The 15,688-nt window shown below is 46.0% G+C and overlaps 1 protein-coding gene across 5 annotated transcripts in view; it reads left to right on the top strand.

Annotated features, from left to right (window-relative positions):
- Positions 1 to 15,688, top strand: part of LOC310668837 (far upstream element-binding protein 3-like) — a 340,163-nt gene that overhangs the window by 305,255 nt on the left and 19,220 nt on the right. For 4 of the 5 annotated variants that reach the window (XM_083422169.1, XM_083422171.1, XM_083422170.1 and 1 more), the window contains one exon: positions 6,926 to 6,997. The exons of the other annotated variant lie outside the window; for it this stretch is intronic. In XM_083422169.1, coding sequence (XP_083278295.1) covers positions 6,926 to 6,997 — 72 coding nt within the window. The remainder of the gene's footprint in view (positions 1 to 6,925; positions 6,998 to 15,688) is intronic. 5 annotated transcript variants of the gene reach the window in all.

Below are 15,688 nucleotides of genomic sequence, written 5' to 3'. Positions count from 1 at the left end.
CATCGCTTGCCAGAAGTCCATCTTCAAGAAACTGCAGTCCGTGATCTAAGAATACAAACCGTTCCTGTTTACATCATTTGCGAAGCCAGCTGTTCACTTCCACTATTTTTCCCTCTCTCCCTGGGCCACGTCGGTCAACTGGGAGGACAGATGAGATGACAATTTGTGCATTTAATTGCTTCAATTTCCTGCCCAGAGCCTCGTAGTCTCTTTTGATCTTCTGGAGGCTATTGCTTGCAGTGTCATTGGTTCCCACATGAACCAAGAGGAAGGGGTATTTGTCAGTGGGTTTTATGATTCCTTGCAATCGTTCAGTTACATCTTGGATCTTAGCCCCGGGGAGACAGCACACTTCCCGAGACATCTTGTCAGGCCCACAGATCACTGCTTCTGTTCCCCTCAGTATCACCACTACTCGCCTCCTCTTAGGTTTGGTCGGGGTTCTTCCGTGAGCTGTCCGTTCCAAGGTCGCCTGCACATTCCCTGAGGACTGACTTTGCTGCTCGTCTCCATATACCTGATCGACTGTAATGAGGGAGAGATCCTCAAATAGAGTCTGCTCTTCGTCTTCCATGCTAGGGGAGAGGACCTCAAAACGATTGTGTATTTCTAAACAATCACAGCGAACCCTGGGCCTCCTACTTCTTTGAGTCACGTTTCTCCATATATCTGGCTCCTGTGTTGGTGAACTAGCCTCCTTCTCAGGGGAGTCCCCTGTCTCCTCCTTGGTGGAGACGGTGTGCTCTGTTGCTTCCAAGAAGAGCTCCAGCTCTCTAATTCTTTGGAGCGTAGCTACACGTTCCTCCAGTTGCTGGACTTTGTCTTCTAAGAGGGCAATCAACATGCAATTGCCCTCTTCATTCTCCGCCTAAATAAAATCTCTTCTTTTCCTTTCAGTTCCATTGTTAACGCATTGTAATTTCTCTCATCAAAGTCAAAAGCCTCCCTAATCATTTCACACAAGGTACCATCTTTATCAGTCAGGTCCTCCCATATCATATCACATTAAATCCCATTTTTGTCTTTGACTATTCTCACTTTCCCTCGTATGTTCTTCAGACCTCGTTTGTCTACCCGTCCCACCTTGGTGGTTTGTGCATTCACTTCTTTTAATTGTCTTGCAGCCTCTGAAAGTACATTAGTATTTTTTTAAAAAAGTAGAGGCTGTTTTGTTAACATCTTTCTTTATCTGCTCACATTCTCTTTTAATATCTAAAAGCAAATCAAACCACTTGTGTTTTAAATTCTCTTGCCTTGCGTCCTGACTAGTTAGTTTTAGCATTGAACTTTTTCCTTTTGCCATTTCCGGTTTAGAGTGAGGGGGGGTCAATTCTCTCCCCTTTTCCCAGCACAGAACCAGTTTGAACTGGCTGTTCAGCTTCTCTGAAGGAATAACCCAAACATCAGGAGCCTTCTGCTTGTTTCCAGGCAGAATAGAAGCTTATTTGACAGCTAGAAACTTTCAGCTTGCACTAGCTTGTATCACACAGAGAAGCTTCCAGAACCTTATTGAATTAAATAGAATAGTAAAGATCTCTACACCTTAAACCAATAGTTTCTGTACAAAAAAAATGCAAACCTGACAATAATATCTGGAGTTCTTTGCCACACCATGCCCCAGTAACACTACTCCAAACCATGGCTAAGTGTCCAACTTGGATGGCTTTAAATTAAACAAATTCATGGTGCACGAGGCTGTAAAACAAATTAAGACAAATTTAACATTTTTTCCAAATCTGACTGACTGACTTCCCACATGCTTTCCTGGATGTGTCAATGGTTCTCAATAGTGCTGCATCATATTTCCCACTTATTTCTAGTTTATCTTCAAACATCACACATACCTTACATCACCATACAATATATTTGCTTTTCAACTTAATTTGTTTTCAAACAACTATCCATCAATCAATTCCTGCATGTATATTAAGTTAACATTTCCAACTTCAACAAGTGAGGTTACTTAATCAGATTGTCAATCCCTGCTAAATCATTAATTAATATGAATTAACATGAAATAAACTTCTCACTTCTGGTTAATGGCGGATTTCCTCCGTCTCGGAGGAATCCGCTCCCTGGAAACAAGGGTCTGACCGCCACGGCGAGGCGGAGACCCGCGAAAAACCACAGTTGGAAGAAGACCGTGGGCTTGGGATTCGGCATGTACCTTTTGCGCCTCCCCTACTCGCGGGGAGACCCAGTTTCGGGGCTCCGGAGCGACGTGGGGTGAGTGGCACGGTACATCGAATCAACCGCTACTTTCAGGGAGTGAAGCCGCACAGCTGTTGCCAGAAAGCGCCGACTTTTCCTGTCGACATTTGGACTTGAAGTAAATTTTCGTAAGTAAATTGAATTGGATCACTAAATATTTGGATTTGGCACTTGAACGTGAAGGTCTAAACAGGAAGTCTACCTTCCGTTTTGTAAAAAGATTAAAGCAAAGCCGCTGTAAGCTGAAGCCTACGAAAAGTATTCTGTAAAGTATTAATTTTCACCATTTAAGACATTGAACACCCCCTCGGAAGCAGGGGAAGAGGGGGGAATTCTTTTATGGACAATTTAAACCTGCAGGACAGTGAAGAAGATGATTTAATTTACCACTGTCTCGAGCCTGGGATCGGGCTGTCAAAAGACTTTATGATTTGAAAAAATAATAACGGGGAATGGAACACATCTTGATGGATGGTTGAATAGAGATATATATCTTTTCGTATTGATTTCGTGGTTTAAAAAGAAGAGCTGATTTGTAATTTTGTAACTGAATTCTGAACTGAAAATAACAAAAATAGAAACTGTTGCCGATAGAGGGAGCTTCAGAAACTGTTGCGACTGTTACACTTCTGAGGCGGAAAATTCCATTACAGAATGGAGGCTGTGAAATAAGTGGCCTTGAAGAACTTTAAGATAATACTGGAAAAACAAGAAGCTCCTGGGAACATGGCTGATAAAATAACTGCTCTGTTGGAACAAGTGATAAAGACAGTGGGCACTCTTGAACAAAGTGTCTCTGGCTTGGAACAGAATGTATCTGTCTTGGAACAGAAGGTGAGTAATTCATCAGGTGCTGTTCGGGATGTGGAACTAACTTCGAAAGGGCAAGTATTGGAGAAGAGGATGGAACAACCAAAACAACCTGTTTTGTCTCTGCAAGATGAAATTCAAGTGGAAGCCTTGGCCTCAGTGACTCAAATTGATGGACATAAATTGAAGTTCGAGGTTATGGACTTTGAAAGTCAGATCTGGAGAGGCAGTGCCCCACTTGGACTGAGCAAGGCAAGATGGATGGATTTTCTGTTGCAGGGTGGCACTGCGGGAAAGCTTGGAAAAATGGAACTCCGTAACCTCAAAGAGACTGTGGAGTATGCTTTGGAATACCTTCTGGATTATAATTTTGAACATGGAGTTTGGGCAATCATGTTGAAATTGAATAAAGGAGCTGCTGAGAAAAAAGCCCTTTGGGATTTAATTTTAGGTTCTGAAAGAAACCTGCAGACAGACCAGGGAGAAGAGTTAAGAGCCTCGGACATAAGAGCACCGGGTTGATGGAATTAATGGAACTGACAGAAAAGACTGATAATTAGCAGAAAAGACTGATAAAATCCGAAACCAGGGGGAAGAGATGGTGGGGGAAAATTGGGAATTTTCTAAAACAGCATTCAGTATAATATTGCATAATTAAGGAATGTTGGGAGATGGTGGAATGAATTTATTTGACTTTAGTGGAAATATGATAAGGATTTGAGACATTAGGATTTAAGGGTATAAGATTTAAGGGTTTTCTCTTTTCTTTCTTTATTAGATTGGAGTATAGATAATTTGCTAGATGTTGATGGGAGGATAAGGTTTAAATGGATTAAGATAAATAAGTGAGTAAACAGTGAAAGATGGAAAGAATTTGCTGACTTAATTAATAATTGGAATACAAAAAGGGAGGTGGGAGGAGGTCGAGGAAATAAGTTACTGAAGGATGGAATTTTGAAAAATGGAAGTGTGTTTTTTAATGTCTTTGTTTTTTGTTTTTTTTCTTGTTGATGGGGTGGGGGAGAGGCTTTCTATGTATTTTTTAATTTTAATTTTTTGTTTTTTTCCTCTTACTCCATTGTATATTGTCTTTTTAAATTTTTTTGTATTTGTGAAAAATGAAATAAATATTTTTTTTTAAAAAAAAATAACATGAAATAAACTTCTCCTTCCATCTGTGTGTGTCGAGACATAACAATCTTGCTGCTCAGCTCCTTTGTCCCATGTCCCATGTAATCTGTAGTCTTCTTTTTTTAAGATAGGAACTCCAAGGTTGACCATCTCACTTGATATATTTTCCCACCAGCAACTTCAAAGCAAACCCATAATGTCAGGGGGCTAACCGCCTTTACCTAGATATTTCATAATCCTTATTGCAGCCTCTCCCCCTGATGCTAACCGCTCAAGTGGATGTGTCCCCCCAATGGAATTTCCAGTTCTTCTCTATGCAGACAAATCTGCTCCTTTCTGGCCAGTTTGCTTTTAATGTTGTGTAGTGGTTAAGAGCGGTAGTCTCGTAAACTGGGGAACCGGGTTCCTCCACATGCAGCTGCTGGGTGACCTTGGGCCAGTCACACTTCTCTGAAGTCTCTCAGCCCCAGTCACCTCACAGAGTGTTTGTTGTGGGGAAGGAAGGGAAAGGAGAATGTTAGCTGCTTTGAGACTCCTTAAAGGGAGTGAAAGGCGGGATATCAAATTCAAACTCTTCTTCTTCTTCTTCTCTTCTTCATCATATGATATCATCCAATGATCCAAAAGTCCAAATTTTAATTTGCTTCATTGGTAGTTCATTAATAGTTTTGTCCTCCGTAAGTCTCATCAGTCTAGGAAAGGAAAGGCATTTCTGTCTTAGCAAAACATCTTAGGGCAGCCTTCGCTTCCTCCATTGTTCCAGCAGCGTCACATTACCCTGAACCACCTCTCCCTCACAAGTTTCCAATCTCTCTCTATCTTGTTTAAAAATCCTCACTTGTACTCTTATATTTCCATGGTCAAGGGGGGGGGGGGCGGATTCTGAACCCTTACTTAATAAAAATAAGTTTTAAACTTTGTTATCATAAATGTTTACAAAAATAATAACAAAAGATGATCTAACCCCCCCATCTTTAATCTAGTCTATGCAGGAATTGTCATTCAAGTCTCATATCTCATTTTTTGTGGGGATAGCCAAATAGTTTGTAGCTTGTAGTTCACATCCAGTCCTGGGTGCTCCTTTAGATTTATTCCAATGGTCCCAATTGCAAAGGTGCTTGGCTGCTTAGCATGGCGGTCTTGGAGACAGCTTTAGTGATGGAGGACTTTGCACCCAGCACCTCACTCTCCCCTGCTTCCACGGCGGCAGGAACAAGCTCAGGATATGACCATGAGTATCCTTTCCCCTCAAGGGGAAATGGAAGGCAACTCTGCCTCAGGTTACCCCCTTCTCCTACGCCAGAATCTCTCCCACGAGTGAGAGAGGCACCACCATTGCTGCAGCTAGAAGGACCAATTTAGTATAAGGCAGCCTCTTGCATTCCTGGGATACTTAGACACCACTTTTCCCAAAGGCTGAAAGAGGGTGACAAAAAAATAAGTATTGTAAACACAAAAGATAAAGTTTTGTTGTAAACCCTTATTGTTTTGAAAGATGCACATTCAAACCTACAGGCACCTGGTGACATCTCCAAAGTTAGGAGTGGGATAAGATTCCCAGTGGCACTTTTCCATGGCTAGGGAAACCAGAATAAAACAAATTACCGTATTTTTCGCTCTATAAGACACACCAGACCACAAGATGCACCTAATTTTTGGAGGGGGAAAACAAGGAAAAAAATATTCTGAATCTCAGAAGCCAGAACAGCAAGAGGGATCGCTGCGCAGTGAAAGCAGCGATCCCTCTTGCTGTTCTGGCTTCTGGGATAGCTGCGCTGCCTGCATTCGCTCCATAAGACGCACACACATTTCCCCTTACTTTTTAGGAGGGAAAAAGTGAGTCTTGTAGAGCAAAAAATACAGTAACCATGATGTTATGACTATGCAAAGCTGCCTTTCAATTTCCATGATTGACTCAGTCCATGAAAATGTGGGTTTCCTTAGCAAAGAATGGTGGTTTATCTTGTTCCTTTTGGAGTACAATCCAATCCACACATAACATATGTCATGTTGCTGCATGTGTTTCCTGATACAAAGAGCACAGATAACAGAGGAAAAAACACCCATTTCTGTAGCATCCTACAAATTTGGGCTTTCCATTTCCCCCAACCCCATAACAACAATGTTTTAAGATTGAAACTGAATCGTGCTCCAAAATTATATGCTTAGAAGAAGTAGCCAAGTGAAGGTGGTAAATGTCCTGTGTAAGTGTCAGGAGGTGGTTGGCGAATGGATGGTGGTCAATGAATTGAGGCTGAATCCTGATAAGACAGAAGGAATGTTTCTGGGGCACGGGGCAGGTAGGTGTGGGGGACTCCTTGGTCCTGAATGGGGTAAATGTGCCCCTAAAGGACCAGGTGCACAGCCTGCGAGTCATTTTGAACTCTCAGCAGTCCATGGAGGCACAAGTCAATTCTGTGTCCAGCTGTCTACCAGCTCCTTCTGGTACACTGGCTGAGACCCTACTTGCCTGTGCACTGTCTTGCCAGAGTGGTACATGCTGTAGTTATCTCCTGCTTGGACTACTGCAGTGCACTGTATGTGGGGCTTTTTTTGAAGATGACTCAGAAACTAGAACTAATCCAGAATGCGGCAGCTAGAATGGTGACTGGGAGCGGCCGCCGAGACCACATAACACTGGTCCTGAAAGACCTACATTGGCTCCCAGTACGTTTCCGAGCACAATTCAAAGTGTTGGTGCTGACCCCTAAATAATCATCATCCCATCCATTCTATTTTTCCCTCTTTTTCTGTCCCACGGTGCCTTGCACAGATCAACAAAGCCAGCAACAGAACAACCAACCAGACTACAGCAAGGCATGGGAGGATTATTACAAGAAACAGAGTGAGTAAAAGTCTGTATGTGTGCATGTGCGTGTTGCATCAGTTAAATGTGTTGGGCTAGTATCTAGGAGAGGCCAGGGTTCAAATCTCCTCTCAGCCATAAAGCTCACTGGGTGACCTTTTAATTTATATATATATAACAATTATTCAATATCATCATTTAACATCCATTTTCTAGTTTCCCCCCTCCCTGTTGACTTTCCCCAACTTCCATTTCTGGTTTGTTACACCAAATGTTACATTATGCTGTTTATACATAATGTTCTGTTATTACTGATTATATTTCTTGTTCTCTGTAAATAAAGTTGTAAATGTTTATTTAAATCCTGACAACGATTGACAAATAGTAAATTTTGAAGTAGAAAACAATATACGGTGGATGAAACAAAGATCATTCCAGTTTGCAGATGTAATGGTTCTAGGGATTGCTGTCCCTCCTCCTACTACTGGGTCATGCAGTGCCAGCCAGCTCATTCCCAATATTATTGGAGGTCCGGCCAGTGTGGCCACGTGAAAGGCGATGGTTTCAGTGTGCCTGGAAACCCTCATTCGCATTGGGGGGGTCTGGTGTGTCACTTCCCCTCCCAGAAGTTCCCTGCCATCTATGGTGGTCACTTGCAAGGGAAAATCCAAAGGTAGTAAGTGGAGTTGGTGCTCTAGGGCAAAGTCCCTGCTGAAGAAATTACAGGAGCTGCCTGAATCCAGCAACCCCTCAACCTTGACTGGGTGCCCATTCGGGAGTTCTAGCACCACCTCTACAGCAATAGCTGCTCTGGGGCGCTCAGGCTGGGGCGCTTTTATTGGTTGCTCGCCTGGCTGCTTGCGCTCTTGACTGGCAGCCAGGCACTTTCTTTTCCCTGCGCCTGTTCTTGCTCCTGCTTCTCCTCCCCACTGGCAGCAGTCCCCACCATCCCTTGCCAGGCCTTCCTTTGAGGGCAGACCCTGGCAAAGTGTCCTGGCCGTTGGCAGAGAAAGCATTTCTTAGTCGTCTTCCAATCCTTTCCCTCCCTTTTGCGACCTTCACTGGACTTTGAAATCCCGCTGACGTGAGCACCACCCACTTCCATTGGCTCAGGAGCCTGGGAAAGCTGCCTTGGTATTTCAGGAATGCTGTAGTCAAGGCAACGTTCCCCTCCCTTTCCCTCACACTTCTCCTGAGCACGCGCTTCCTGTCGTACTCCAATGGCAAGCACAGCCTTGGTCAGCTGATCCATGGACGTCGGGCGGGGTGCCCTGGACAGTTCGTCCTTCACAGCCGGAGACAGACCTTCCTCGAATAGCATTTGTACTGGTTCCGAGTCCAAATTCCATCCGAGCCGGTGGATCAGCATGGCAAAACGTGACCAGTATTCCCTAACTGATTGGCTCCCCTGCTTGCACCCCATCAGCTCCCGCCTAGTCACATTCTGTGCCACTTCACTTGAATACATCGCATCCACGGCCTGGAAGAATTTCTTAAGGTCCTTCAGGGCCGTATTCAGCGTTGCCATGAGGGGCCTAATCCAATCACGACCCCCCCCCCCGGAGATGCCCCACCACGTAGGCTACTCGTTCTGCATCATCTGCAAAGTCATTATGCTGCAGTTCCAAGGCATACTCTATTTCCGTTCGGAACGCATTATAGTCTTGGGGGTCCCCCCCAAACTTCTGTACCAACCCCGGTACTTTCCTGGCGATGCGGGTGGGTCTGACCTGTGCATCCAGAGCTCGCCTTTCATCCAGCCGCGCCTTTAGGAGAGCCACATGCTGTTCCAAGTCTCGGTTTCTCTCAACGAGACTTTCCCCTCCAGCTGCTTGCTCCTGGCCTCCGGATCCCCTGGTGACGCTCATGCTGTGTCTCCTCCACGCTGCGCACAAGCAACGTAAGGGACTGACGGATTGCTGTAATGGTTCTAGGGATTGCTTGTACGTAAGTTGCCTTTACTCATGGCTAGCTTGCATGGTTGAACCCTTTTTGACAGGACAGCCTCTATTCCGTGGCTGCCTCAGTCGCTGGCAGAATCCGTCAGTGGGCGTTTCTTAAACCGCTTCCAACATAAAAGCTGTTTGACTCCCAGTCTCCTCCCCCGTTGCCTGCGCGAAAGCTTTCTGTGCAAGGTGGGTGTGGGCAAAGGAGCACTTGTCCCCTCTCCGCTGGTCTCCTGCGAAGAGTCCTGGAGCCACCTCTCCGATTCCTCTATCTCCTCCCCTTCTCCACTGGTGTAACGCTGATTGCCTTCCCCAGCGGATGGGCTGTCCCTCCTCCTACTAGGACCCTCTCCTCCATCGTCCGGGAGCCTCCTCTCCGCCTCCCGCTCCAATGGCAGTTCCCTGACAGCAGATAAACCTGGAAACATGTAGGCATGGCAACTGAAGAAAAAACAGAAAGAGATGATAATCGACAGAATAATGAATGAAGGGAAACTCCTAGACAACCCTAAAGAGTTAAACAACAGTTTTGTGAGATACTTTAAAAAACTATACAAGAGGGAGACTGAGACTGAAGAGGAGATAAAAGAATATCCGAAACGGAAACAACTACCAGTGATACCAAAAGGAAGAACTGAATCTTTAAATGCGCCATTGTCTATGATGGAAATACATGAAGCCATAAGAAAAACAAAGAAAGGAAAATCCCCTGGTCCAGACAGAATTACGGCCCTTCACTATAAAAAATTAGAATAATAATAATAAATTTTTTTAAAAAATTATATCCCGCCCTCCCCAGCCGAAGCCGGGCTCCGAGCGGCTAACAACAGTAAAATAATATAGCATTCTAAAATCAATTCATTATAAAATCAGTTCAAATAAAATTAATGGCAACCATTAGGCTAGAGTTCTGTGAGGATTGCCAAAGGCCTGGTGGAACAGCTCTGTCTTGCAGGCCCTGCAGAAAGATGTCAAATCCCGCAGGGCCCTAGTCTCTTGTGACAGAACGTTCCACCAGATTGGAGCCACAGCCGAAAAAGCCCTGGATCTGGTTGAGGCCAGCCAAACCTCCCTGTGGCCCGGGACCTCCAAGATGTTTTTGTTTGAAGACCATAAGTTCCTCCGTGGGACATACCAGGAGAGGCGGTCCCATAGGTATGGGGGTCCTAGGCCATATAGGGCTTTAAAGGTTAAAACCAGCACCTTAAACCTGATCCTGTACTCCACCGGGAGCCAGCGCAGCTGGGATAGCACTGGGTGAATGTGATCTGGCAGCGAGGACCCCATAAGGAGTCTTGCCGTGGCATTCTGCACCCGCTGGAGTTTCTGTGAGTTTTTGATCAGCTCCGGCCCATCTGGAGCTGATACAGGCTCGTTTTATCTTGAGCCCAAGCAGAGTGTAGTCTTGCAACGAAAGGATAAGCAGGTAATGTGCTACATGCTGAAGTTTATTTACAAGCTATGCTGAGAGCATACAATCATGCATCCTGCCTCTGTGAGAGCAGAGAAGCAACTCTTCTCGACACAAAGAAACCGAGAGAACACTGAAAAACAGGAAACCAGTGTACGTCACATCCAGTCTCCCATTCCCGTGGGAACCCAACAGTAACTCTGACTGTGGAATGCAAACAATGTCTTGTGACAAGTATTTTGCTGCTCAGTGAGGGAAATAGAAACCAACATCCTCCCCCTTTCTGTGAACATCACCGGGCAGCATGTTCATACAATATCAGTACAAACCCAACTTCTGCACATAGGTACAGTGTTGATCCCTTGGAACAACCTTGGACAATACATCAGCAGGAATTTCATTACCTGGCATATAGGACACCGTTACGAGTCCCTTCTGAACACATTCCCTAGCATGTTGCAGTTTCAATTGCAAATGCTTCGTGCTTTGCTTACAGCCTTCAGAATTCAGCAAAGCCAAACATGCTTTGTTGTCCTGCTAAACCTGGATTGGACATTTGACAGGAATTTTCATGTCTTTGCACAATTGTAGCAACCATTCACAATCTTTAAGTGAATAAGACAGTGCATTCAGTTCAGCTTCACAAGTACTTAAGCTAACTGTTGTTTGCTTCTTGCATGACCAATCAAAAAGACCCTGATTGTACATGTAGCAAACTCCAGACGTGCTTTTCCTGTCTGTAGTGTCACCACTAAAACTTGCATCTGCAAATATCTGAAGACCACCAGACTTCTGATTGTTAAATCTCTGTCTGTAATGCATAGTGCCTTTCAAATAGCAAGCTATGCGTTTCAGAGCTTTCCAATCCTTAACAGTAGGATTGTTGACTTGTCTGCTTAGCAAATTACAGCTAACAGCAATGTCTGGTCTTGAACATCTGGCAATGAAGTTTAGTTTGCCTAGGACACTTCTGTACAGTGTAGTGTCAGAAAATGCTCCTTCAGTGTCATCTACCTGATAACCTGTTGTCATCAGTGTGTCTACAGGGTTAGCATCCATCAGGTTTAGTTTGCTTAACACATCAGCAATTTTCCATGACTGGTGTACTAGAATGTTACCATCTTGATCTCTCTCTATTTTTAGAGATAGGTAGTTGTTTACCTCACCAAGATCTTTCATGTCAAAGTGCTCTTTCAGTTGAGCTAGGGCGTTATTGTACATTGTGACATCCTTCCAAAAGAACAAAATATCATCAACGTAAAACAAGCAATACAGCTTCTTTTGCCCTTCCTCTTTGACAAATACACATGGATCAGCTTTCCCTTGCTCAAAACCTAGAGAAAACATCGTTTCTGTGAGTTTTGAGTGCCAGCATTGGGCGCTCTGTTTGAGACCATATAGGGATTTCTTGAGAGAACAAACTAATCCCTGCTTTACCTGTACTCCATCAGGTGGGAGCATGTAAATTGATTCACCCAGGGTCCCATACAAAAATGCTATGTTCACATCATGATGGGAAACATGCAGTTTCTCCTCTGCAGCAAGCTTGAGCATAAGCCTAATGCTCTCATATTTCACGGTGGGTGAGTAGGTCTCGTGATAGTCTTCACCTGGTACCTGTGAAAAACCTCTGGCTACCAATCCGGCTTTGTGTCTGACTATCTTGCCATTTTGATCTGTCTTCGCTTTGAAGACCCATTTGCTTCCAAGCAGTTTCATTCCTAGAACTACTGGAACTAGCTCCCATGTTTTGTTCCTCTCTAAGGAATCAAGCTCAGCCTTCATGGCATTTAACCATGGCTCAGCATCCTTTCAATCCAAGTCCTGGATTTCTTGGAAGCTTGAAGGTTCAAATACCTTCTTGGAGCTTTTAACAGCTGCCACTGCTGTTTTAGCAAATTCATCAGCAAATCTCTTTGGAGATCTGCCTTTAGTGGCTCTTTGTGACCTGCGAATTAGCCTTAAGTCTTCAACACTCTCCTCTTCCTTTTTAGGAGAAAAGTGGCCAATGGTAAACAATGGTTCCTCCAATTCTTGATCAGAGCCTTCAGAGGGTCGCATAGAGGCTTTCGCACTCTTGAAATCCTCTGAATCACCCGATTCAGTCTCTGATTCAGGATCAGGACCTTGATCAGTGGGTGTGGGTGGTTGCACATCCAGTCTCCCATTCCCGTGGGAACCCAACGGTAACTCTGACTGGAACGCAAACAATGTCTTGTGACATGCAGCTGCTGCTCAGTGAGGGAAATAGAAACCAACAGTTTCTGGGTCAGTCTCAATGAGGGCAGCCCCACGTAGAGTGAGTTACAATAATCCAGTCTGGAGCTGACCATCGCATGGTTCACAGTGGCTAGGTCAGGGCGAGAGAGGTAAGCAGCCAACTGCTTAGCTTGGCGGAGATGAAAAATGCTGCCTTTGTTATAGCTGTAATCTGCGCCTCCATGGAAAGGGAGGTGTCAAAGATTACACCCAAACTCTTAACGGACGGTGCTGGCACTAATTGCGCCCCCACAAGAGATGGGAGTTGCCCCCCAAAATCCCATATCATCCAGACCCAGCCAAAGGACCACTGTCTTCGAAGGATTTATCTTCAACCGGCTCCCACGTAACCATCCAGCCACAGCTTCCAAACATCTGATCAGTGTGTCTGGGGCCGAGTCAGGATGGCCATCCATCAACAGATAGAGTTGGGTGTCATCAGCATACTGATGGCAGCCCAGCCCAAAACTCTGGACAAGCTGGGCGAGGGGGCCTATAAAGATGTTAAAAAGCATCGGGGAGAGTATCGCACCCTGCGGCACTCCACACACCAAGGAGTGGTGCGAGGACAGTTTCCCCCAAACGCTACCCTCTGTCCCTGACCAGAGAGAAATGAGCGCAGCCATTGAAGGACTGTGCCCTGGATCCCCACATCGACGAGGCGGTGGTCCAGGAGTTCGTGATCGACCATGTCGAAGGCTGCTGACAGGTCTAAAAGAATCAGCAGCCTCAACCCGCCTCGATGCAGCTGCCTACTGAGATCATCTGTTAGGGCGACCAGAGCCGTCTTGGTCCCATGACCAGATCGGAAGCCGGATTGGAATGGATCCAGAGCCGATGTTTCATCCAGAAACCCACCAAGCTGTTCAGCAACCACTCTCTCAATCACCTTACCCAGGAACAGAAGATTCAAAACCGGGTGGTAATTGGATAGATCTAAAGGATCTAATGATGTTTTCTTTAAGAGCGGGCACACCACTGCCTCCTTCAATTACTCTGGGAATGTCCCAGTGCCAAGGGACAAATGGATTATATCCCGGGGGGGGGGCGCACCTTGTCTGGACACGCTCTAATCAGCCAGGATGGGCACTGGTCAAGAGGACAGGTGGTGGGCTTTTCAGCTCGGAGGAGTTTGTCCACATTGGCTGGGGATATCCAGTCAAAGTGGTCCAATACTGGACCCGAAGTATGGTTTTCCCAGTAGTGATGTATGGAAGTGAGAGCTGGACCATAAAAAAGGCTGATCGCCGAAGAATTGATGCTTTTGAATTATGGTGCTGGAGGAAACTCTTGAGAATCCCATGGACTGCAAGAAGATCAAACCTATCCATTCTTAAGGAAATCAGCCCTGAGTGCTCACTGGAAGGACAGATCGTGAAGCTGAGGCTCCAATACTTTGGCCACCTCATGAGAAGAGAAGACTCGTTGGAAAAGACCCTGATGTTGGGAAAGATGGAGGGCACAAGGAGAAGGGGACGACAGGGGACGAGATGGTTGGATAGTGTTCTCGAAGCTACCAGCATGAGTTTGACTAAACTGCGGGAGGCAGTGCAAGACAGAAGTGCCTGGTGTGCTCTGGTCCATGGGGTCACGAAGAGTCGGACACGACTGAACGACTAAACAACAACAACACTGGACCCAAGGACAGCCAAGGGGCCTCCAGTTCTGTTATTGTATCCAAATTGGGAGGGAGGTCACGGCGGAGCAACAGGACGTTCTCCGCAAAAAAGCTCGCAAATGCCTCACAGCTGTGTGTCAAATTGTTATTTAAATTTGGCTTTCCCTCCAGGGACGTTAAAGACATAATTATACTAAATAATTGCACCAGGCAAGAGCTAGCGGATGCAATGGAGGCCGAGAATTAAGACTTATTAGCGGCCTTCACTGCCATCTCATAGGTTTTCATAAAAACCCTATAAGATGTTATTGAAGCTCTGTCGCGGGCACCCTGCCATACTCGCTCTAGCCGTCTGAGGTCCCGCTTCATTTTCCGGAGCTCCTCGGTAAAGCAGGGAGCCCAGTTTCTGCGGGGTCGCAGAGGGTGCTTAGGTGCGATCTCATTGATGGCTGCCAGGAGCTGGATATTCCAGCCCTCAACAAGCTCAGTCAGTGAGTCGCCAGGGGGAGCAAGGTCCCGCAAGGCTTGACGAAATCTATCAGGGTCCATCAGCCTCTGCGAGCGAGCCCAAATCGGCTCGCCACCTAAGCAGGGTGGGGGTGGAAAGTCAATCCTGGCTTTCAGAGCGTAGTGATCAGACTATGGCACCTTCATCGAAGGAAACATGATCACATCTATGCCTGCACCAAAGATCAAATCCAGCGTGTGGCCTGCTTGACGTGTGGGGCCCGAAACAAACTGGGAAAGCCCTAGTGTCGCCATGGAAGACACCAGGTCCAGAGCCTGTGAGGAAGGAGTGGCATCAGCATGGATGTTGAAGTCCCCCAATACCAATAGGTTAGGGAACTCCAAGGCCCAGCCGGCCACTGCCTCCAGTAGGCCTTACAGGGTGGCTGCTGGTGTGCTAGATGGCTGGTACACCAGGCAGACAGCCAAGCTCTCCTCGGAACCCCACACTAGGCCAACACATTCAATGCCGGGGATCGATGGCGATGGTAGAGCCCTGAAAGGACAATCTTTCCGGATTAATAATGCCACCCCTCCCCCCCGGCCCACAGTCCGTGACTGGTGGAGGACAGAGAAACCCGGGGGTGCCATCTCTTGTAAGGTAACTGTTTCCTCTTCGCGCACCCAGGTCTCCGTCGCACAAGCCAGGTTGACCCCCTGTGAGGTAAATAAATCTCACAGGGTGGCAGTTTTGCTGCGTATAGAGCTGGCATTGCACAACACCAGTGACGGAGGTGAGTAATCCTTGCTCACCCTACCGTCGTCCCTCGAGATGGGGCACAGATTGGAACGGGTATGAGCATATCTGTATCTCAATCCCCTTCACCTATAAAATCTGCCCCCACCGCCATACCTCCCTCACCCCTCCACGGTAGCAATCCCAAGCCTCATACTATCCTCCATTGATGGCATTGATGTTACTCTTTCCCAGCCTAGTTATTCTGCTTATAATAGCAACAACTCGATAAACTCTAATAGTCGAGTAGGAC

The sequence above is a fragment of the Podarcis tiliguerta genome, assembly GCF_965153285.1.
Source record: "Podarcis tiliguerta genome assembly, chromosome: W".
Lineage (NCBI taxonomy): Eukaryota > Metazoa > Chordata > Lepidosauria > Squamata > Lacertidae > Podarcis > Podarcis tiliguerta.
The sequence above is the reverse complement of the archived record's forward strand: the minus strand, read 5'-3'. Positions and strand labels throughout refer to the sequence as shown.